General features: G+C 40.9%; 1 protein-coding gene across 1 annotated transcript in view; it reads left to right on the top strand.

Moving 5' to 3' along the window:
- RSRC1 (arginine and serine rich coiled-coil 1) overlaps positions 1–23,721 on the top strand; it is a 341,170-nt gene that overhangs the window by 16,016 nt on the left and 301,433 nt on the right. Inside the window, exon 3 of the mRNA XM_032805529.2 lies at positions 2,010–2,135. Within this exon, the coding sequence (XP_032661420.1) occupies positions 2,010–2,135 (126 nt within the window). The remainder of the gene's footprint in view (positions 1–2,009; positions 2,136–23,721) is intronic.

Below are 23,721 nucleotides of genomic sequence, written 5' to 3'. Positions count from 1 at the left end.
GAAAAAAGGCAGATAACTGGAGCTGTCACCACAAGGGACCTGGGGCTTGAGTGAGGGGCGAAGACCCAGTCCTGACCCATCTAGGAGTTCTGCACTGTGGAGAAGGGTCGGTGGGGTGAGGTGAAGGAGTCAAAGTGGAAGGGGGAACAGATGGAGGAGAGGCCCTCTTACATCCCAGCGCAATTTGAGCACTGATTAATACAGGAGTTCTCAAACTTCATTGCACCACGACCTTCTTCTGACAACAAAAATGACTACAGGACCCCAAGAGGGGGGACCAAAACCTGAGCCCGCCTAAGCCCTGCCACCCCGAGGGGAAAGAAGGGGAAAGCGAAAGCCTCACTGCCCTGGGTGGGGTGCCAAAGCTGAAGTCCAAGGGTTTCAGCCCCAGGCAGGGGGCCAGTAAACTTAGCTCTGCTGCCCAGAGCTGCAGCCCTTGAGCTTGGGCTTTGGCCCTGGGCCCAAGCAAGTCTAAGCTGGACCAGGCAATCCCATTAAAATGGGGTTGCGACCCACTTTGGGGTCCTGACCCACAGTTTGAGAACAGCTGGACTAATAGTTTGTTCACATTGATCTAATCCTGTTTTTAAGAGGATGACATCGAATTCTTAATGCGCAGCAGTTGCATCCACAAGTTGCAGTGACCATAACCCAAAATTATCTATTTTATCATGACTGTGCTGTAAATTATGCATAATTTTACTGTGACAAAATCAAATCCCTGTTCACTTCTCGATTTCCAGATACAAGGTGTGGCCCAGAGAGTGATGTTTGTTTTTTAGTATCCACATTTGGACAGGAAGTAACCTTTCTTCTTTTGGAAAGGTGCACGTCCACAGTGATACATGTCTCTGTCATCTAGAGACTGGATTATAGCAATGCTTCTATATGGGGTACATATTAATACTACTCGTACATCAACTAGTGCACAATATGGTAGCTCGATTGAGGGGTATAACAGTCCCCAGGTTAATTATGAGGTGGAGGGTCATCTGAATAAGGGGTTCTCTACTCTGACATTTGTTTCCCTTATACAGTTTGCAAAACAAGTCTCACCTCTTCTCCCAGAATTTGGATTGGGAAGGAAGAGTATCTTAGTGGAGGTTATATGAGTTTTATGTTTTGAAATGTGGGGATTTGTGAGGATCCTTGTTTTGAGGGGTAATTTCTATTTATTACTGCTTTTCTAAGAGTTTTCTCATGTGTTAAATGTGTACCCAGAGCATTGGAAAGATGCATTTTTATAAACTGAAATAAATAACTGAAGTGAATTCCATCCTTCTCTACTCCATTCACCTCACTGAAGAGGAAACTTCAAGATGTAATTGTGATAATTGAAATTATAATATTATTGGGCATTTTAAAAATATCAGTTTACGGAAATTCAAAAAGCATACATAAATGTAAAATTAAGCTTACTCATTACAAAACTTAAGGTAACATAAATATATTAAGTTATGCATATAACAAGGACAGGATAGAAAATACTGCATAAAGGCAATATGGCTGAAAAACTATGTGCAGTGTGGCTGTGGGAAACATAACTTTATATGTCTTGAATTTTGTTTTTACCATTGCAACCTTAGTCCCTGATCCTGCAACATGTTCCATGCATCGATCCTGCTATGGGATGTAGTCCTAAATGTGAGTTTAAATTTATATTTTGTATGTAGAGGCCACAGAGAAGCAATGCGATCCTGTAAATTGGGCTCTGGACTATGTTCTGTGCCTGGCCTTGTCATTGACTTGCTGCATGACCTTGGGCAAGTCACTTCACCTGTCTGTGCCTCTGTTTCTCCTCCCACTCTTTTGTCTATCTTGCCTACTTAGAGTGTAAGATCTGTGGGGAAAGAACTGTCTCTTACTATTTGTACGTACCATGCCTAGCACAATGGGACCCTGATCTCAATTTTAATAAAAATAATAGATTATTTGAATGTCCTTTTTAAACTAACATTGATAGGTGTTTTTTAAAAGCAGGAGTGTGCTATAACACATTGTTTTTTCAGACGCAGACATCGATCTAGCAGTAGCTCTTCATACGGATCCAAAAGAAAACGCAGTCGTAGTCGATCAAGGGGCCGAGGAAAATCCTATAGGTCTCAGAGATCAAGATCAAAGAGCAGAACAAGAAGGTATGATTTTCATTTTCTCCTGCCTTCCTTCCCCCCAGGAAGAAGTAATAATCAAATAGTTGTTTTTGGTTTTTTAATCGATTTTCCCCCATACTTTTACTAAGAAATGCTGTTATCATAGATTCATTTTAAATTATTAAATGATTTGTTGCTGATTGTTTAAAATGTTCTAAAACCAGATTAATATTTTAGATTTCAAATGACACATTCTAAAACATATTTTGATAAATAGAATATAGCTAAAATCTATGACTAAGCTATAATATGTCATAGAGAGATAATTCTAAGAAGTTGTGTTGGAAGCTAGAAGATAGCTATCTGCTCTTTGAATATATGTTGCTTTGACCATTTTTTAAACTATTGACATAAAATCAAGGCCTTTAAGTGAATATAATTGTGCTTTTTCTTTAAATGTAAAAAAAAAAAAAGAATTATTTAATACATCAGTTTGTCATATAATTAATTTGACAAAAAAACTGACTTCTGAAAATAAAACTTCTATCATCATCATCCTGGAGTACCGATAGCCTGTGAAATTCAGTATAAAACATTTTAGAGAAACCAAATCTTTAAGACTGAAGGAAGGAACCTTTTAAAATCAATGTTTGTAAAGATCAAGATTCCTTTTTTGTAAACTTCAAGTAAAAGGGGAAATTCTTTTGGACTGAGAGAGATTTACTTACAAAAGGGCTCTCTGCAGCATTATAAATAGAGCCTTATTCTTATTAATGGACAGCTTTTTTTTTTTTCTTTGGGACTGCAGAATTCCATTTTTGGTCTTTTTCCTGCCTCACCATATGAAATTAGCTTATTTTTCAGTGGTTATATCTTATACAACCCCTGTGTGTAGTGGTTATGTCTGGTGGACTTTGCCGGGTATCCTCAGTCTCCAGATAGATATGGAGTTTGGGATATGCTAGCCATCAAACTGGCATGTCATTTCAAATTCTCTGTAACTTAAAAATTGAAATTGGGGAACACTTAGGCCTTGTCTACACTACCGTGGTAAGTTGACCTAAATTATGCTACTCCAGCTATGTGAATCAACGTAGCTTAAGTCAACTTGCTGCAGTGTCTACATCGTGCTGCTCTCATTTTGGTGGAGTACTGGAGTCAACTGGAGAGTGCTCTGTAGTTGATTTAGCGGGTCTTAGACCCACTATATCGACTCCCACTGCATCTATCACAGCAGCATCTATCCCTGGTAAGTGCAGACATGGCCTTAGATGAGAAGATGAAGTAAATACTGTGCATTTGGCTGGTCAGATGCAAAGGACAGCTAAAAATGAGCCTTAGACTGGCTTAACTGTAACAATCTGAAAATTCCTTGCCTGTTTGCAGATAGGTGGTTTTCTGTGAACCAGGCATATAGTGGTTTTATGTAAAGTCTGTGTATTATTGGCTTATCATAGACCAGCCCTAATTACTTTTCATTTCTCTCCCATTCATGGCCCTCTCAAAAAGAGAGGGTTTAAAGTCGATGCAAATTTCTGATGTTTCATGTTAAGATGTATATAAAACCAAGATTTGCAGACATATGTGGTGTGGAAAGCTATAGCTTTTTTGGTAAATCTGATTGTGAGTAATAGGGGTTTTTGATAATAACAAGCAGAATTGTTATTAAAAAAACCGTGTTCTAAAAGTGTATCCATGTGTTAACTCTGGAAGTAGAAGGTTTCAAAGAGTATTATAGCATGCTTTAATTTTTTTTGTAACTTTAAGAAAAAAAGTTTCCTACTCTTATTTTAATGTGTATTCTCCGAAAAAATCTGTTCATTATCAATGGCTATCAACATCATTGTTTTAGTCACACTCTATTGAATTTTTTTGGCCTATATCCTGTTACTGAATGATAACTACCAGATAGGTAAGGCACCCAGTTCTGAATTTTTGTATGAAGTATTTAAGTGGTGTTTTTAGTTTTAAATATACCTGATTAGGAGAATTGTTTTCTAAATGTGGCTAAAGAAATGAGCAGTTTTTTCACCATCATTGTTCATATGTGCATTATAACTGTTGTCTGGATACTTGTTTCTTCGGAACATGTGTAGTAGCATTTTGGTTATTTAAGCAGCTTGATTGGTTCTCCAAATGGACTTTGACAAGAACCAGGCAATCACAATAGTAGCTATTGAACTCAGTGGGAATACTTGTGCATAAATGTTTGCTGATTTGGCTCAAAGTTTACAAAAAATTGGATTTAAAATAATTAAATGGCAAAAGCATAGGGTGCAAATGGAAGTATATTTAGTAAGCCAGATATTGAATTTTAAGGAATATAGGAGCTACACAGTAATTTACAGAGCTGTTGGAAGCGGCGCGGGCTGAGGGGCGTACTGGCCACCGCTTCCAGCAGTTCCCATTGGCCTAGAGCAGCGAACCGCGGCCAGTGGGAGCCACGATCAGCCAGACCTGCAGACGCAGCAGGTAAACAAACCAGCCCGGCCTCCCAGGGGCTTTCCCTACACAAGTGGCATCTGAAGTTTGGGAAACGCTGGACTAAATGATTTCAGCTTTTGATAGTTAGTCCCATGGTACAAAATGTTACTTATTTATGAAATGTATGGTGTTTACAACAGTCTAAATTTTACATAATTATGGAAGCATTGCTGTAGTTCAGTTTTAATTACTAACCTCAAGCATGTGTTTAAGTAAATGGGTATGAGAAGTACCCTAAACTGCAAAGGGAGAAGGACATTTAGCACACTGAAAGCTTACAAGTAAAGCTCATGAGGTCACACTGGCTGCTCCACTGTTTTCCTAGAATGCACCATGCTATGATGTTACAGCTACTGTTAACCATGGATCAGGCTAATTTCTGGGGAGGAGTTGTCAATTACTGTTTTTTTCTTTCCCTTGCAAGGATTAAAAGTATATGCTAAATAACATAGCAAAAAACATACAGAACACTGTAAAACTTTGCAAGATTATTCAGAAACACAATTGACTTTATGCAGATAGCTGGACTTTGTTTTCTGTGACAACACATTGTGTGTGTGTGCAGGGACTCTGCAGCAGAACAAGAGCTGGGTGGTCTGACTTCCTCAGGGTATTTAAAATGGACAGAAGGTAATATTTAGAATCAGTTACACTGCTTGCCTCTTTGTACCTACTTTATTTGGAGATATTTAGCATTTAATTTTTTTAGATAGTTACACAACAGCTTTAAAGCAGAATCTGCTGGAATTTCCAGTATAAACTTAATTTTGTGGAAGTGTTTTACTGTAGTTTCTTTGTTTTTTCCTTATTCTGAAATTTGGTATATACTTTATATAATGCAGTATAGGATCATTTAGGGCAGTGGTCCCCAACTTTTTTGTGGCCAGTAGCACATTCATGTTTTTAGAAGAGTGTGGTGGGTGCCAACAATTTTTCAAGGCTTATTTTGTATTTGTACATTAAATAATACGAAAAACATATTTAATATTACATAATATATGAATCCATAAGATAAAAAGGGGAATTTTACATATAAAAGGCATTAAATACATTATTCGGCAATTACTCTTTCACTTTACCATGTGAATTTGCTCTATTTTATCTACCTGTAAGAAAAATTAAGGAGTTTTTACAAAATAAATATCATAAATAGTTTTCATCTCATTTATTTTAAAAAAGTAAAATATATTTGAACTGCTGGTCCAAATATATTTATTATTCTTACTTCAACATAGAATGAAGCCTGTAGCCCCCGGAGTTCTCTGTCCCCGGCAGGTGTGGGGCTGCGGCTTCTCTCCAGCTTAAGCTGTGGCCCTGCGCCTGCCAGGGACCGAGAACACCAACGCCTGAAGCCTGCAGCCCCAGAGTTCTCTGTCCCCGGAGAGAAGCCACGGCCCGGCGCCTGCCGGGGACAGAGAACACCGGTGCCCTCAGCCTGCAGCCCCGGAGAAGCAGGAGAGAAGCTGCAGCCCCGTATCTGCCTGGGACAGAGAACGCCGGCGCCTGCAGCCCCTGAGAAGCAGGAGAGAAGCTGCAGCTCCATGCCTGCCAGGAACCAGGAACACCGGCGCCTGCAGCCCCAGAGTACTCTGTCCCCAGCAGGTGCGGGGCCCCGGCTTCTCTCCCCTGCTAGGCACTAGGCGGGCCCCACGCCTGCTGGGGACAGAGAATATTGGCCCCTGCAGCCCCGGAGTTCTCTGTCCCCAGCAGGCACGGGGCCGTGGCTTCTCTCCAGCTTAAGCTGCAGCCTCGTGCCTGCCAGGGATCGAGAACACTGGTGCCTGCAGCCCTAGAGGTCTCTATCCCCGGCAGGGATAGGGCCATGGCTTCTCTCCGGCTTCAAAGCTGGAGAGAAGCTGCGGCCCCACCCCTGCCGGGGACAGAGAACTGCGCCTGCAGCCCTGGAGAAGCTGGAGAGAAGCCACAGCCCCACGCCTGCTGGGGAGAGAGAACACCGGTGCCTGCAACCTGTAGGCCCTGGAGTTCTCTGTCCCCGGCAGGTGCAGGGCTGCAGCTTCTCTCCCCTGCTGGGCACTAGGCGGGCGCATGTAAATGCTCCGGCGGGCGCCATGGCGCCCACGGGCACCGCATTGGGGACCACTGATTTAGGGGCTCGGCTGTGATCATGAGGTGCCTGCTACTTACTGCTAATGGAGTTGTGCTCAGGTGGTAATGGGGGGCTGTGCTCTTCATGCTTAAAGATTCAGGTTCAATCCCCAATAATAGCTTATGGAGTTTGAATGCATATGTACATCCATGGGTCTACTCGTATGTTCTCTGGTTGAGTTGGAGGACTGCAGGATCTGGCCTTCTAATTATACAGTAAAGTTATTTTCTCATTCTGGATTTTGTACTCTGAATTTCCTCTCCGTTTCAAAGTTATAACAGTTATCTAAAATAATCAGCCAAGTTCTGTGTCAGTTAAGATGTTAATCATTTAGCCAGTTTGAGCACAATCATACAGTATATTAATGGTAAGGTGTCTGGTAGAATTATGTAACATTTTAAGAAAGAGATTAGAAACTGCTAACAGTAGATACATACCAGGGCTTTGCAGCTCTTTTTATCCCTTTCTGATAGCATTTTTCTTTCCTCACTCCTTTCTTTTCTGTCACTGGTGCCTTTCTGCAGCTGCTGCTATTTTGCAATTCTGTGACTAGAAAGCTGTTAGTAGCACCAGAGTTCTGTCAAGTCGTCTTTATTCATTGGTGCTAATGGTAGTTATAATACGTAATGTAACATTTTTCATACCCCATTGCTACTTTGCCATCTCAAAATCTATCTAGTGCGCCTGAAATCCAGTGGCTTAAGGATTTGTAGTGCTGAGGTCATTGCTGAATAAGACTCCCCTGTGAGTATCTCATACGGCACCATAATTCCAAAGCTGGCTGTCATTTACTTTTGTTCTTGAGTCAATGTATATTTTACATCTGTTTCAAAAACTAGATGCTGAAGGCTAAAGTGAATATTTATTCATAGAGAGCCTGTGATGTATGTGACACTTTTGATGTCAGATAAGGAACCTGATTTTACCGTGTAAGTAAACTGAATAAGGAGTGGGAAAGAAGGGATGCAATGCAAAAGCAAAGTGACCTGAGCAGTTGTTTAGTACACCTTATCAGTTCCTTGTATAGAGGCTGTCTGCACCACTCCCTACACTTGGAACAAAATGTGGAGTTGTGAGTGGAAGAAAGAAAGCAAAGATTCTGCAAAGGTGAGGAGGGAAGTTGGCAGATTGTAACCAAAGAACATTAGAAGCTGACATCAGAAATGTGTTGAAGGCTTCAATAAAAGAGAACCTTCTGGTCATTTAAGCATCTTATATCCTAATGTGAATTTATGCAAAGGATTTCTCAGCAAAACACAGCTAACTGCCATCTGCTGAATTTCTATAGCAGTAACAAAAGGTGCACAAAGACAATTGCTGTTAGCTTAAAAATAATTCTTGTTGATGTCCTGGCAGTGGAACATGGAGGACTGGAGTTAAAATGTCTTTAGTTTTCTGGGTTGGGAGTCCGAAGAGGCAGCTCACCCAGCCCTATGCATTCCTCTTTGTGTTTTTTAGATGACTTCCCTCTCTATGTTCCTAACTAAAATTTGGAGCTGTTCTGATGAGAGACACACTCACACCCCATCTCAGACCTGGATGAGGTTGTTGCAATGTGGGGCCTGAGTGAGGTTAAAAAGGGGGTTGGGTGGCTGGGGAATGTGTGTGTGTATTTAACCACATCTGATTCAGAATATAGTAACTATTAGACTTCCTTGTCTCCATTTAAAAGTACATACATTCTCATGACAAGCTATGTTCATAAGATCACCTGTTTGCTTTACAGTACCATATAAGCATCATGTGATGTGACACTTGCTGTAACAAACACTATTTTTTGTTGAATAAGACATCAACTAGGCTCATGAAATACATGTAACCTTTTTGCTTTGTTTCTTGAAAGCTTTATCCTGCATAGCCTCTTCTCTGTCAAATATTTCATACTTTATCGAGTGTGGGTACCAGTTCTGAGCACTTGAGGAAGGAACATCTTTCTCTGCTATTTTGCTATCTTCCATTTGACTTCTTGAAAGGGAGATAAACACAATAACTGAACACGGTGAGAAATGAACGTAATGTAATGAATTGAAGTGCATAGCGTTTTGAGGTTTTTTTAATGGAAAATATTACCCGTAAAGTTCACCTCTAATTTTATATTTTTTGGTCATGTCAGTATTAAGTTTCTCAGCTTCATACAGGTGTTGCTGAAATTTGGTAAAATTGTGTAATCCAGTCACTGTGCACCAGGAATCAAACCCGAGCTCTCATGACTACTTTATTTTCCTATTTTTGACAGACAATTTCAGGGTCTCAATGCACAGGAGAAGATGGTGTAAAGAGGAAGTATTTACATTTTGTAGGTATTAAGGATTTTTAGGGGGAAAAGGTTGGGGCTAAATCATAGAATTGTAGGACTGGAAGGGACCTCGAGAGGTCATCTAGTTCTAGTCCAGTCCCCTGCGCTCATGGCAAGACTAAGTATTATCTAGGGTCTAGGCTATATCTGACCAGTGTTTGTCTAACCTGCTCTTAAAAAATCTCCAGTGATGGAGATTCTACAACCTCCCTAGGCAACTTATTCCAGTGTTTAACCACCCTGACAGTTAGGAAGTTTTTCCTAATGTCTAACCTAAACTGACCTTGCTTCTATTTAAGCGCATTGCTTCTTGTCTTGTCCTTGGAGGTTAAGAAGAACAATTTTTCTTCCTCCTCTTTGTAATAACCTTTTACGTACTTGAAAACTGTTGTAATATCCCCCTTCAGTCTTCTCTTCTCCAGACTAAACAAACCCAATTCTTTCTATTTTCCCTTATAGGTCATGTTTTCTAGACCTTCAGTCATTTTTGTTGCTCTTCTCTGGACTTTCTCCAGTATGTCCACATTTCCTGAAATGTGGTGCCCAGAACTGAACGCAGTACTCTAGTTGAGGCCTAATCAGTGCAGAATAGAGTGGAAGAATTACTTCTCGTGTTTTGCTTACTACACTTCTGCTAATACATCCCAGAATGATGTTTGCTTTTTTTTGTAGTAGTGTTACACTGTTGACTCATATTTAGTTTGTGATCCACTATGACCTCCGCACCCCTTTCTGCAGTACTCCTTCCTAGGCAGTCATTTTCCATTTTGTATGTGTGCCATTAATTGTTCCTTCCTAAGTGGAGTACTTTGCATTTGTCATTATTGAATTTCATCCTATTTACTTTAGACTATTTCTCCAGTTTGTCCCAATCATTTTGAATTTTAATCCCATCTTCCAACCCATCCCAGCTTGGTATCATCCACAGACTTTATAAGTGTACTCTCTATGCCATTATCTAAATAATTGATGAAGATATTGAACAGAACTGGACTCAGAACTGATCCCCATGGGACCCCACTTGAGATGCCCTTCCAGCTTGACTGTGAACCACTGTTGGAATGGTTGGAATGGTTTTCCAACCAGTTATGCATCCACCTTACAGGAGCTCCATCTAGGTTGTTTTTCCTAGTTTGCTTATGAGAAGGTTATGCAAGATAGTATCAAAAACCTTACTAAAGTCAAGATATACCAAATCTACTGCTTCCCTCTATCCACAAGACTTGTTACCCTGTCAATGAAAGCTATTACTTATCGCATTATCTTTTGGATTTTCACAAATTGCTTAATTATTTGCTTCATTATCTTTCCAGGTACTGAAATTAGGCTGACTCATCTGTAATTGCCCAGGTTGTCTTATTTCCCAGTTTATAGATTGGCACTATATTTGCCCTTTTCCTTTCCTTTGGAATCTTTCTTGTCTTCCATGACTTTTTGAAGATAATCACTAATGACTCAGATACCTTCTCAATCAGCTCTTTGAGTATTCTAGGATGTATTTCATTGGGCCCTGGTGACTTGAAGACATGTAACTTGTCTGCAAGGGATTAGCTCGGATTACTAGCACAGAAATTGAAAAGATTTTTGGAAAATTATTTTAACTAAGAGCTGGACAGGACTTGAGTTGGGCTAGTATGTTCCTATATACTGTACTGCATTACACCGCAACCCTCTTCTGATGACAAAAATTACTAATGACCCCATGTCAAAGTATTATTCCCACTTTGAACTTTAGCATCCAGAAAATAGGGACCTGCATGTACCCTTCTAGGCTTAATTCCTAGCTTAGATCTGATAGCGTTGCCACCAACCAAAAATATAGTGTTTTAGTACACTTCCTGTCCCCCAAACCCTTCCCTGGGGGACCCAAGACTCAAACCCCTTGGGTCTTAAAAGAAAGAGAAATAAACCATTCCCCCTCCCAGACTTTCCCTGAGAGATCACTGTGATCCAAACTCCTTGAATCTTAAAACAGAGAGAAATTAACCTTCCCTCTCCTTTCTTTCCCCCCACCACTCCCTGGTGAGTTCAGACCCAATCCCCTTGGGTCTTAAACAAGGGGAAAAAAATCAATCAGGTTCTTAAAAAAAGAAAGCTTTTAATTAAAGAAAGAAAAAATAAAAATTATCTCTGTAAAATCAAGATGGAAAATGTTTACAGGGTCTTCAGCTTATACAGACTAGAGGGACTCTCTCCCCCCAGCCTAAGATACAAGTTACAGCAAACGGAGGTAAAATACCCATCCAGCAAAATACACATTTGCAAATTAAGAAAACAAACATAAAACTAATCCGCCTTTTCTAGCTAGTACTTACTATTATGAAGATGAGAGACTGTTTTAGAAAGAATGGAGACAGATCTGGTTGCACAATTGCTCCCTCTTAGCCCCAAGAGCGAACAAAGAACAAAACAAACAGCACAAACAAAGACTTCCCTCCACCAAGATTTGAAAGTATCTTGTCCCCTGATTGGTCCTTTGGTCAGGTGTCAGCCAGGTTCACTGAGCTTGTTAACCCTTTAAAGGTAAAAGAGACATTAACCCGTAACTATCTGTTTATGACATCCCAGAAAGGGGGACCGAAGCCTGGCCCCTAGGCAGGGGTCGGGGGAGCAGAGCCCAAGGGCTTCAACCTCGGGCAGGGAGCCTGTAACTTAGCCCTGCCTCCTAGCGTTGAAGGCCTCTGGCTTTAGTCCTGGGTGGTGGGGCTCGGGCTCTGGTTCTGGGCCCTATCAACTCTAAGCCAACCGTGGTGACCCCATTTAAAATGGGGTTGTGACCCACTTTGGGGTCCTGACCCACAGTTTGAGAACCGCTGCTGTATTGTTACCTCTCTGAGACCACTGACATCTTGCTTTACCTCCTTCTCCCAATGTCAGTTGTGAATGGCCACTGCTCCTGAGCTACTGCAAGCAGCTGTTGCAGAACATGAGACAGCAGTGGGGAGCCCGTGCACAGCCTTCCAGTGTAGGAGAGAGAGCCATCTGGTGGTGATTACTGTTGCTCTTGTTGGCCAGGAGTGAATACTGGGGCTCTTGTCCCAAGGGTCATGGTCAGGAAAGAAGACGTAATGTGGTGGGAACAGGTCATGAGTAGTGTTGTGGGTAGAGCTGGTGCTGTGGACAGAGTCTGAGTGATTATCACCACCTACTCTTTTTCCACTTTGATTCTGGAGCTGGAAGGAAGACAGTGGGTGCTGATGAGCACTCTAGTCAGACAAGAACATGAGATGTGTGTTATAATACAAAAGTATTTCTTATTTCCTAGTAAAGGATAGGACAGAAATTACAATTGATCTTAGGGAAGGGCAGGTTGGGATCAGAGTTAAATTAAAGAAAAGTAATGGGATGTCAGATAAAGAAGGAAATAAAAATGGAAGAGGACCTTGACATATTGAACATTACTGAAAAACGATGAAATGACCAAAGGCACATAGGACCTGGCTATAAACTCCATAGGAAGGACAGATTAGGCCAAAAAGACTATGTATAAGAGAGAGCTTTGACTCTAATGAGGCAGCACTGAACATAGCCATTGGGTGTGAGGGAATGGCTATTAGAAAAAAGTGAAAGCTTCAAACTACTACTTAACCACCAAAGTGATAATTTGTCCTTTAGTAGCAGCCATTACATACATTGTTATTTTTACTCACTCCATATTGTGAAGTTGGACCTGTTTAGTACTTTTTTTATTTTTAGTAGAATGGTAGTTAAAAGTGGCTGTGGAACCAAAACTGCTGCTGAAAGGGTATCGGGGCTTCTGGAGAATAGGGGAATAGTCCAAAAAATCTTCTATATATGAAACAAAGCAAAAAAAAAAAAATCTTAAAAGAAAGTTAGACAAGAAATATATTCAAAATACTCTTAACAGGAGTACACGTTTTCCCTTTTCACACAGTAAACAGTTAGTGTGTGGAACTCATTGCCACAAGACACAACAGAGGAAAAAAATATTGAATATTCTAATAGCAGTAAACTGCCAGAACATGCATTACCTTTTGGTGCACTTTTTCAGTGACTGAAGGCATGAAGCTGAAAATGTACTCAAGGCATGTGTACAATAGCTTACTAATGTGTTCCCTAGCATGACTTGTTGTTGTTCATCAAATGTTACAATTGAGTAACACAAGGATTAATGATCCCTAGAATAAGTGTTCTGTGTCCATTTTACTCACAATCTCTGTCTGCTAGTTTAAATACTGGTATCAAAGACTTGAATCTGGGTTTCCTCTGTGGTAGACATAGCTTCTCAAACTGTTCCAAAATTAATGTAATACTTGGTCAGTAAGTTGAGGCATCTTTCATCTTTTCATTAACAATATTCAAAACCATTTCAAATATTTCAAGTTTCGATTAAAAGCCTTCAAATGAAAGCCAACAAAATGAACAAATGTGACACAAGCAGCGCAGTTGTATTAGAACATTATAAGTTCACACTATCCATTATTTTTGACCTACTGCTTGTGAAAGGTGGTGCATTGACAAACATATGGGCTGCAGTATGTTTAATCATTGAATAGATACAAGTTGGGATGTGGCAAGGAAAGCACAAGCTTTCCTAGACCACTGTGTGTCTCATTCTTCTGCCAATGTACTTCAACTTTGATCAGGAGGAATCACCTTTAAGGGTGAGCAATTGTAGTGATTCTTCCACTGGGAAGTGGACTGAGACAACAAAACTCGTCTGATATTGGAGACTGAAGAGCCGTTAACTGTATTTCAATTCCTATACCTGGCCAGGATTTGAAACAGTGATATAGAGTCTGCAAGCTGTATCTTATTATCAGTTTCTTTTCTCTCTCCAGCCTCCAACAACATTAGAGTACTTTGTGCATTCAAATTAATGAGCATGTCAGTGAAAGTATGGCCAGTCTAACGTGTTTTTTGTAATTTTTCTAACAGGAGTTTTGTAAGGGTTAATAATAAATGATGTACAGAGCTTTGAACACGTAAAGCACTTGAAGTATCAAGTATTCTCAAAAAAATTGTAAAGTTAAATCCTGTTCTAGTTATTTTTAATGTTTTGAGTAGGTATTATGTTTTTGTCACCTAAATGGATTTTTCTTACTTTATCTCAGAACATAAGAAAATATGTGCATATTGCAATTATTTATTTTATGTCAGATGCATCTTAAGAGTCAAGAAGTAAGGCTGCCAAGCAATGCTATAAATTTAAAACTGTCCTACAGCAAGATAGTATGATGCAAATATGAATTAATAAGATCACAAACTGAATTTCAGCAAAACAACCATGATTTACATTAAATTAGGAAATTTAAAACCGATTTAGTTTGTTTTACTGAGCATTTGCTTAATAACATTTTGCCTTCTTGCAATCTTTTTAAAGACAATAATTCGTCTGTGAAATGCAGGCACATCCTCAGTAGAAAAATTGAAAGCAACAGCTCACTTTCTGAAACCACACATATAGTGATAGAAGGAAATATTTCAGCTCTACAAAATTTAATAAATCATTCCATTTCCTAATTTGATCATATTAGATGCTGATGTGGAAGAAGCATTTCAAATACCATCTCCTCATTAATATACATCAGTCTGGGGAATAGAATGGAATACTTATGGAGAGATGTCACAGTTACTGTTTCTTAGTTTACTAAGTGGAACAGGTTGATGTGATACTGGGTGCTATTTGTCAATGTCTTGTTAAAATGGTTTGGGTCGAGTTATGGAGTCCAGAAAGACGGTGGCTGATAAATCAAAAGTGGATTGAGTGGACAGGAGGTAGTGATTGATACTATGACAGGATATGAAGAAAGGAATCTTAATACAAGCATTCATGATATTGAATATGAGAAGGAAAATGGCCCTGGAGTATGGATATTATTCAGGGGAATGAGAATAATAATATCAGCTTGAAATTATTGCTGGGTGAATATTAGGATAGTTCTTATTAGAGTATTATGCTTCTCTAGGATGGAGGAACTAAAATTGGTATAATTTATATGTGCATAGAGTATTAACCTATGTCTTGAGTTTATTACAATTGTTTTTCCATGTTAATAGAAAATAACTGTTTTTTCTTATACATCAAATCTCCTAATTTAAATCTTTGAATTCATAGGGCTTCAAACAGAATAAAACAAAGGATACTAAACCTTATTTCTTGATTTCATGCAACCAAGTGATTATAGAGTACTGTATTGTAATTGTGTTTAAATCTGAGAGTTTGTTTTTTATTGTCTGTTAAGCATTTTTGGCTTCTACTGTTACCTGAAATTGAAAGCTGCTGTCATGAAATATTTTTGAATTCAGTTCAGTTTTTAGATACTTTGACAATTACAGATCTAGATACCTAATAGATGAGACCTTCTAAAAATGATCAAAGTTGGTAATGTTGGTTTTTCTGGATTACCAATGAAAAATATTTTCTGCCCAGGACTTTTATTTGAAAATACTTTACTCTTTTTAATTACAAATTTTCCTCTTTAAAAGATTTTATGTTGAAATGTGTGCATGCTGCTGTAAGCAGATGGAAAGGAGGCTACATGTTATGGGTAGTTTCAGAAAATTCTCATTTATTTTTAGGTTAAAAACAAGATGGATGTTGATTGAACTTTCTGTTGTCCTGGCATTGTAAACTAGAATTAATTCATGGTCAACCCTAATAATTTGTCAGAATTCTTTTAGTTTAGAATGTTTGCATCCTGGAAGGATGTGGTCTCCTACTTATGCAAAGAAGTACAGTGTGAGAAAGGTCAAGGAAGGAAAAATACTAAATTGTGGACAACTCCACCCACTCAGTGTACTGGCTATTCACATGTGCAAGATAACACTAGGTTTAGGTGATAATCTTTAAAATGCATTGCCAGAATTATGAGTCACATAAAGTAACACATTACTGCTGGAATTACAAGAAAGTGTGTCTCTGTTTTGTTTTAAGCACTCTACTGCTTCAAACACAAGTATAGGGCTTGATCGTGCTACCACTGAAGTCAGTGTAAGTCTAGCTGTTGACTGAGCAAGATCAAGCTCATCTTCAATCTCAAACATTTATTAATAGTCAGTGCAAACAATAATAGTACAGCACTTTATTACAGATATTAGGCTTTTTGGAAAATAAAATCCCTTTCAGGATTCTGTTGCTTAAAATGTTCTGTCGTTTTATGCACAGATGCTTACTACTTTTTTTAAGAGAATGATTTGATTTTCCTTAAGTAAAGATTCTGAACCATCAGCTAAGTATGCAACGATACCACTAACAGAAAATGTGAATGAAAAACTTTTAAGATGACCTATATGGCAGCCTGAGCAGCCTCTATTGATACTATTTGCCCTTTATTGGTAGACCATTCCTTTTTATCTGCTGTCTGCTGACAGTCTGGGTCATTTTATGTGTGTTCGTGGTGAAAGTGCAGTAGATGTGGGATAAAGGTCTGTGGCATGAATTGGGGCTTAGAGCATTAATCAAAAGCATTGAAACAGCAATACAGTCATCTCAAATCCATGCCATTAAAACCTACCACACTGTTATGTATTTTGGTCATGCCACATGCATTTAACAGAAGAGCAGTAAATTTTTTGTGGTAGTTATTGTGTCTCTCCACTTGTAAAGCCAAACTGCCTGGATACCACATCTCCACCAGAGAAGACTTGGGAGGGAACATAAGAACTATCATACTGAATCAGACCAGTGGTTGGTCTTGACAATTGGAAAAATGGGTCTTGACTTTAAATTGATGTAAAACAACTGTTTCGTCTCATGATATTGAACCTCAAAGATATCACTGGTCTAGAAATGAATATTGCTCATTCTGCATATCATCTGATTTATTTTTATGGGAAGGTAAAAAATTATGTCCCTGGGAAGTTAATTATCCTTTTATAACAAAGCATCTATCTGAAAGTTGCTCCATCGCTTGGAATGATATTACGTCTGGTAGAGATGTATTAGTGAACAAAGTGCAGGTGAGGTGGTTAGAAGCTCATTATAAATGTGCTTTATCATAAATACAGCATAATATCAGGCTCTGCAGTTGTTTACATAGCTGCCATGATGTATATTTCTGTAAATATGTATTTAATCTCAGTGTCTAAATATTTGAAGTATTTGTTTTGGCTGTATAAGTAACTAAAGCTCTGCAAAATGTCTGGGTGGGTGGGTGGACAGAAGAGTATTTAAAGAGGAGTCCTGAGATGGAGATGGAGAAGTGGAGGAGGATTCAACAAAGAGGAGACTGAATGACTAGTTCAGAGGAAGGAGATGGACAGGACATAGGCAATTGTGAAAGACAGAGATGAACAGTTGGCCACAGTTCTCGCTAATGCTTGCTTTTGACAGCATTGCCCCGGAATGAATCTGAGCATTTTCCAAAGAGAGACGGATAGAAATCTAGTGCCATGGTTACACTGGACGAGTTGCAGCAGCGCTGGTGAAGGGGTACAGCGCTGCAACTTAGCAGGTGTCCACACTTAAAGCTCAGCCAGCGTGCACTCCTGTTTTGCCAGCGCTGGCTGTACACGCTGGGTCCGCTAACGGGTGTAGCGAGACTGGTCATCAGGTGTGGACACTACCAGCATTGTAATTGCCTCCAGGTAATGTAGGAGGTACTCCCAGCATACCTTTTATACCTTCTGGTCATTGCTTTGCACTCCACTGCCTGGCCTTCAGAAGCCGGAGAGGAGGGAATGGGTGTAGCAGGAACCCGAGAGGAGGTTACTGAGGTGTATGGAGACTCCCAGGATGTCAGCAGCCAGGAGCTATTTCGCACCAGGAAGAACTAGCCAGTCGCAGCCGCTGGGGGACTTGGTATGTGAGGAACCAGTCAAGGAGCCCGTTCCTGGTAAGAAGCTTTTATTATAAGGATGCAAATGTTTTTGGGAGGCAGGGGGCTATGGCTGCCTGCCAAGCATGCCTAGTTGGAATAGCCCATTGATTTCCTGTAGCGCTCTTTGCTTTCCGCCACAAGTCACAGAAACCACCATGGCTTCCACAGTGAAGCAACCCCCCCCTTCCCAGGTGAGCCCGTGGCAGCCCCCCTTCCCCTGTGAGCCGCGTAGTGGGGAAACTCGCCAATCTCTATCCTGCAAGCTGCGGCCTCTTCTGTGCTATGCTCAGATGTTAAAGATGCTACAAAACTCTTTAAACAAGCAGGCTCTGTAATAACGTTTTCTCTGGTTTTTTTTTAAAGTGACCTTAGAATACTGCTCGCATCAGCGCAGACTTCTGAAAGACTGCAAAGTCTTAAGAAAAACCAAGAACGTAAGGAAGAATGGTGAAAGCAGTTATGAATCTGTATACCAAGAAAATAAAAATTGCAAGATGGAGGGATAAGGAAACCATGAAATAAGGAACAGGCTTGCCAAGAAAGGAGAGAGAAGGCTGCCAAGAGAAGAAGTGACTACCAAGGAGAGCACAGATCGGCAGGGAATGACTTAAAAAAAAGTGGGAAAAAAAGCCTCTCATGTCTTTCAGTAATTATTTTAGCTTTTCCATACTATATGAATAATAAATTAATACCATTGCATCATATAGATGTTGATGGTTATTAATGACTGCCAGTTTTCCATGTGTGGGTCCCGCCACTCCTGGGGGTGGTGCCTTGGTTGGTTCCAGCATGGCTCCCTGCAGGGTTAATGCCTGGAAACTGCATGGGCAGCAGTGACATGGGGCTGCTGACAGGCAGGGGGGCCGGACTGGTTGTGGGCAGGTCATGGGGTGCAGAAGAGGCAGCTTGGAACCCCAGCCCTTTAAAGTAGCCCCAACGCCTTCTTCTACTCCGGGGACCTTTTAAATAGCCGCGGGAGCGCTGGAGAAGCAAGAGGGAGGCGGGCTCGGCGGCTATATTGAAGGACCGGGGTGGCAGCAGGCAGCTGGAGCCCGCAGGACGTTTTAAATACCCTCCTCACTGCCCCAGGGCTCGGGGGGGGGGCCTATTTAAAGGGGCCCAGAGCTCCAGACGGAGAAAGTCGGGGCTTGCCCGCACTCCCGGCTGGAGCTCCAGACGGGAGAGTCGGGGCTTGCCGCGCTCCGGTGCCGGAGCAGCGGCAAGCCCTGCGACTCCGCTCTCCGAGCTGGAGGCCCCCGTCAGCAGCGCGGAAGCCCTGCGAGTCCCAATCCCGGCTGGGGCTCCGGCCAGAGCGCGGCAAGCCCCGCGACTCCCGCTCTCCGAGCTGGAGCCCCGGTCAGAGCGATCAAGACCTGCGACTCCGTCAATCACGCTGGAGCCACGCCAGAGCGCGGAGGCTCCCGTCGCCCATCTCTCTGGCCGAGCGCGACAAAGCCGCCCGCCGCCATTCTCAGGCTGTGATCCCCGGCCGGAGCGCCGAGACCGCCGCCGCGGCTGGAGCTCTAGCTGGCGAGAGCGGGCGGGCGCGAGCGGCTCCGCGCGGCGCTTCACCAAAGGAGCGGGACCATGGAGAGACGCGCGGGGACGGGGGTAGTTTTAAAAAAAAATAACAGTGCTGAAGGTGCGGGCCTAGGGCTGGCGTCGATTCTGGCGCATACCGGGTGTTGGAACAGGAGCGGATTGACCCGCACCCTTACCGTCCCTTCCAACCACAGGCATGCCAAAATGGGACGGGTGCTCTGTGGGATAGCTGCCACAATGCACACTCACAACAGCGCTGCAACTGGTGCAAGTGTGGACACACTGCAGCGCTGGTCGCTGTCAGTGTGGACACACTGCAGCGCTGGCCGTACACAGCTGTATGAGCACAGCTGTAACTACCAGCGCTGCAAAACTGCCAGTGTAGCCATACCCTTAGGTAAGATCAAGCAGTGTTTCTTTCTTTAAGTATTTCTTAGACACTTCTCCCCTCTTTTATTGTTTGATTGGCTTTAACTGCTGGATTTGTGGTTTTAAAATTGTGATTTACTGATTCAGATTCTTTTTTTATATTTTTAAACTCTGCTTTCTAGACAGTTTAGCACTGTCACATATTGTTAACTATGCAGAGCAACTTAATAAGGGACCTGAGTAAACATTGTCTTTGTGGAGGTGGAGGATGGAATGGGTGGAATATAAAATTACAAAGCTTGGTTAGGTACTTCAAAACATATATATTTAAGTAAAGTACTTGAGGACATTTTACATTCCACTTCAAATACGGAACTGTGGCCAGGGGAGAAGCTGGTTGAATTCACATTATTGAACTTGTTTGTAGAGCTTTACATCCTTTGTAGATGGTAAGGTCAGACCATGTTTTGTTCTGGTTCCATCAATAAACCAACAACATGTAAGATTTCTCTTTTGGAGTTGGCAATTGCATTAGAGGTTACATTACTAATAGGCTCTTTCTTTAAAAAAACTTTTTAACTATCATCGAGTGTCTCAAAGGAAGTAAAAAAAAGTTTGTCTATGTGAATGCAGTGAAAAAATAAAGAGGTGAAGCAGAAGCTTACACAATATCCTGGAGCAATAATCCACCAATGAGGATATTACCAAGATCTAATTGACCGCTTTGGGAAATTAAACTTCATAAGGCAAAGCCAAGGGCTCTTAAGTTATCAATAAGGCCAGATAGCTGCTAGTGACAGCTGCTTTGATGCCTTTCATTGATATAAAAAAGCTAAATCATATGAATTCATAAGTGCTGTTCGCTTACTGCTGAGTTCTACTAAGTAATGATTCTAATTATATATATTTTTATTTTATCAGCACTCCAGGTGCCATATTTAAAGAATGAGATTTAAACATAACTTCATATATGTCTAATGTGACATTTGTTTGCAGAATTTTTGTAATGTTTCGTTTGGAGAAAGCAGTGGAAAACTAGGGAAAAAAAAATTTGAACTAGACTTTTTTTGTGGAGGGTTGCTTCTTTAATATGACACACCATTGTACCAGCCACTTCATTCTAGGCTGACTTTGTCCTTTTTTTATGTCCTATCACTATTATGCTCATATCTTTAGTAATGAAGGTAGGAAGTACAGTTTTAGGTAATTGTTATGAAGGCGGCTCAACAGATCAACATAAAACAGGTGTTTTAAAGATGTATAGGTCATAACAAGATAGTCATTTATCTCGTATACCTAATTTCCATTAGCCCAGAGAGCTGAGATTATCCATAAACTTGAGTCTCTAGAATGGTGATGATATCCCATGCTCATTTATAACTTTTTAAAAAGTATAATTTATCCATAAAACTAAAGTTAATAATTGGATTCAGTTTCAGAATTTATGTTAGTGCCATTACTTCTCATTTTGTCTGTTTGTTGCACTCATTTGTTGCTTCATACCTAATATTAAGTTAGTGTTTGTGGGCATTACTATAGTTCAGTGGTTTGAGCATTGGCCTGCTAAACCCAGGGTTGTGAGTTCAATCCTTGAGGGGGCCATTTAGGGAACTGGGGTAAAAATCTGTCTGGGGATTGGCCCTGCTTTGAGAAGGGGGTTGGACTAAATCACCTTCTGAGGTCCCTTCCAACCCTAATCTTCTATAAATTGAGATGTCAGTAGCAACTCCATAGACAATGTTGCTTTGGGATTTGTGCTTAAAGCAAGACTAAATTCCCCTTTATTTCACACAAATAGCTTTAATTATTTTCCAAATGAGGTACATTAGCTCTTTAAAGGACCAATGAAATTTTTAAAAATTAATTGGTAAAATATTCACTAACCTTGCTGAGAAAACACTTCAGAATGTTTTCTTTCTTAAATTTTCTATTGGTTTCCTCTCATTTCTTCTGGTTTCTCTAATGCCAAACTTCACCCTTGTGCACACAAAGTAATAATATCTCATGAAATAGGTCACCTATGCAATTTTAAAATTAAAACCAGAATTATTTTCCTTATTTAGGGTAACCTAATTCATTTTTGCCAATATTATCTGATGGAACTGATCAGTTCTCTCAGGCTTCTAATTTCAAGTACTATCAACCTGCCTCATTGATTCTCTAGCTGCGCTTTGCATGTATTCCTGGTGAGCTAAGGAGACAGGCTGGAGAGTAAGGAATGGACTTTGTTGGAGAAAGGAGACTCTGGGGGTCCTGGAGGAGAGCTGGGAAGTTGAGGCAGGCAGAACTGGCAGAGCATGAGGGGTTAAGAGATAGGGGTGTGTGTGTGAGAGAAAGACATGTACACGCACATGGGGGTGGGGTAGGCTGTGTATAGAGGAAGGATGAAACTGCTGGGGCCCTAGGGGTGGTTTCTGCTGCATTGGTGAAATGGGGAACTGAGGAAGCCATTGATGCTCTGATGCCTTAGTGCCTGGGCGCTGAGCTTTCCCACACCCCATGCTGTTTGCAAAAGTCTTTCCCACCCAGATCCCCAGACCTTTGACACTTTCTTGTGCATTTATATCCCTGCTAAAGTTTGGTCTTCCTCTGTCCCCCAAAACATTAATTCCCTGTAGCCTGACTAACCTACAAGCCAGCCCATAGCACTGCTGATGCAGTTGGGTAAGGGAGATGAGTAGGGATGTTGAGAGAGGACTTGAATGGGAATTTTGGGGTTAGTATGATTGTGAATAGGACCTGGGTATGTGTGAGTGTAAAGGCACATTGTGCAGATGGCCATGGTTGTGGTGGTGTGCTTTGGTACTGAGGCATCATTGCATAAATGGGCTTTCCACAGTGCTGCTGTCTTAGTGGGCTGGGGAGTTGAGGCAGCACCAACAAGGGAGCCTTTTAAGTACTCATGACTCTGTGGTGAGACAAAGGGTTTCTTTCACCCGAACTCAAGCTATACAGCATAGTCCCTCCTGAAGCCGCAACCCACAGGTAATATATCCTCTTACTCACAGCCCTCCCTACCCTTCCTTTGGTTCCTCTGGTGTGCTCTGGTACCAGTACTGCAGGGAGTCAGGAGAATGAGAAGTAATGTAGAGGGGTAGGAATTAGTAGGATTATATGGTGGAGATAACTGCAATGCATCAAATTATTAACCTCTTCTATCAGACTGTTAGGAGACAATTAAAGCTTGATAAAACATTGTAGTTTCAATCTCTGTACAGGAGGATTTACAAATTGATTATAATTAAACACTTTAAAAACTCAGTAATTCACATGAATGATAGGGAGATCACATTCATTCATTTGCAGCGAAAGTGGAAACAAACACCACTAGGATGATATATTGCCAAATATATTCACTGATTTTGATGATTGTAGTTCAGTTTTGATTATCGATACACTAATAAATATTCTGCACTGTATATGTGTGATAACTTTCTTTTAACGTACTGTACCTTTTTTTGGAATACAAAGGTGGCACAGTCACTCACTTGGGAGTCAGGAGGCACCCAAGATAAGGTTGCCGGTTACAACCATTCATTCAGCCCCTTTGTGTGTTATCTTTGTGTGATCTAGTCTTTAATGATCAGTTACTATTTTTTCTACAGAACCTCCACTTCATTTAGTTTAAGCATTGACACTGCTTAGCTTAGTCAGTTTTCTCTGAATAGTTCTGATGCGTCAGCTCAGTGCTTTTTTGTTTGGTTATATTATGGGTGGTTACAGCTGGCTATATGATTTATAGTTTTGGTTCTAAACATCTTAGCTTCTTTATATAGCTTTTTGTGGAATAAATTCGCTTTTTCCAAGCAAAGGTAGAGTATTCATGCTTTGTTAATGCCATTCAGAAGGGATTGAGGGGAATGGAATTCCTCTCCCAACCTGTGGGCAGAATGTGGGATTCAGATAGTGGGCTGCAGAGCAAGCCGCCTGAAGCTGCTACTCTACTCTATAAACTGAACTAGCATCCAGCGCTACATTGCACTTCCAAATGGGGTGATATGGCCATCCCAATTCTTCTCTAAGTATGGCCTGTTCAGAGCTGGAGCACAG

The sequence above is a fragment of the Chelonoidis abingdonii genome, chromosome 8, assembly GCF_003597395.2.
Source record: "Chelonoidis abingdonii isolate Lonesome George chromosome 8, CheloAbing_2.0, whole genome shotgun sequence".
Lineage (NCBI taxonomy): Eukaryota > Metazoa > Chordata > Testudines > Testudinidae > Chelonoidis > Chelonoidis abingdonii.
This window is presented reverse-complemented; position numbering and strand designations above follow the sequence as displayed.